This window comes from Merops nubicus, unplaced genomic scaffold (genome assembly GCF_000691845.1).
Source record: "Merops nubicus isolate BGI_N331 unplaced genomic scaffold, ASM69184v1 scaffold44714, whole genome shotgun sequence".
Classification (NCBI taxonomy): domain Eukaryota; kingdom Metazoa; phylum Chordata; class Aves; order Coraciiformes; family Meropidae; genus Merops; species Merops nubicus.
The window spans coordinates 2,904-4,111 of NW_008605734.1; the positions used below are offsets into that span (position 1 = coordinate 2,904).

At 55.5% G+C, this 1,208-nt stretch overlaps 1 protein-coding gene across 1 annotated transcript in view; it reads left to right on the forward strand.

Annotated features, from left to right (window-relative positions):
- The window catches only part of LOC103772095 (tripartite motif-containing protein 7-like), a 1,870-nt gene extending 1,162 nt beyond the window's left edge, over positions 1–708 (forward strand). Inside the window, exon 2 of the mRNA XM_008939414.1 lies at positions 152–708. Within this exon, the coding sequence (XP_008937662.1) occupies positions 152–708 (557 nt within the window). The remainder of the gene's footprint in view (positions 1–151) is intronic.
- The last annotated feature ends 500 nt before the right edge of the window (positions 709–1,208 follow it).

Consider the following 1,208-nt stretch of genomic DNA (forward strand, 5'->3'; position numbering starts at 1 on the left):
GTGGTGTAGGTCGGGGTGTGGTGATGGAGGTCGGAGTGTGGCGGTGGAGGTCAGAGTGTGGTGGTGGAGGTCAGAGTGTGGTGGTGGAGGTCAGAGTGTGGTTCATCAACCGACAAAACACAACCCCAGCTTGGGCTTTTCATTGTTAAAGTTCTCACTGAGTCACTGCTGCTGTCGCTGCTGTCGCCAACAGAGGACCTGACCCTGGACCCCGACTCGGCAAACCACCTCCTCATCCTCTCTGCAGACCTCAAGAGCGTGAGGATGGGCTGTAGGAAACAGGAGCTGCCCGACAACCCCAAGAGATTCGACACCAACTCCCGGGTCCTGGCTACCACGGGCTTCAAGTCGGGAAGACACTACTGGGAGGTGGAGGTGGGACCCTCGGACGGTTGGGCCTTCGGGGTGGCCAAGGAGTCCGTCAGGAGGAAAGGGCTGACCCAGTTCTCCCCTGAAGAAGGGATCTGGGCCGTGCAGCAGAACGGAGGTCGCTACTGGGCGGTGACCTCACCCCAACGCACCCCGTTGTGCCTCAGCCAGAAACTCAGTAAGGTCAGGGTCTACCTGGATTATGAAGGAGAAGAAGTCTCCTTCTACGACGCCGACAACATGCAGCACATCTTCACCTTCAACGTGGCCTTCCAGGAGAAGGTGTTCCCTCTCTTTTCAGTCTGTTCCACCGTGACCTACATCAAACTGTGCCCCTGAGGCTTCTCATGGGCTTCACCTCGTCTCCGTGGTCTTCACCAGATGGTGCCTGGACAGCAGTGAGGAGCATGATAGACTCTCAAATCAACTGTTCAGCTCGGTTTGTTGGAGGGCAGAGAGCTGGGTAACCAACCCAAGTCACAGGGAGGTTCTTCAGACCAGCTTAACAGAGAGAGCAGCTCTTAAAACCACCAGCAGTCCCCAGAAGGTTGTGGCCACCACCTGAAATCCATCCCTGAAGCTCTCCAGTGAGAAGGAAGCTGCTCGTTGTGGGTTTATGGCTCCACGTTTGATCATGGATGAGTGTTTTTCTTCTGTGGGTCTACAGGTCAATATTAGAGGTGGTGGGAAGCTTTGGGGTGGACCCTCCACCCCTTTGGAAGTGTCAATGACTTAAAAATGAAATGTTTTGTGGGTGAAGGTGGAGAGAGGAGCGCTGAGCAGGACACTTGGGACCTCCACCCAAAGCTGGGACAGGCAAAGCTCCTTTCTGCTTGATC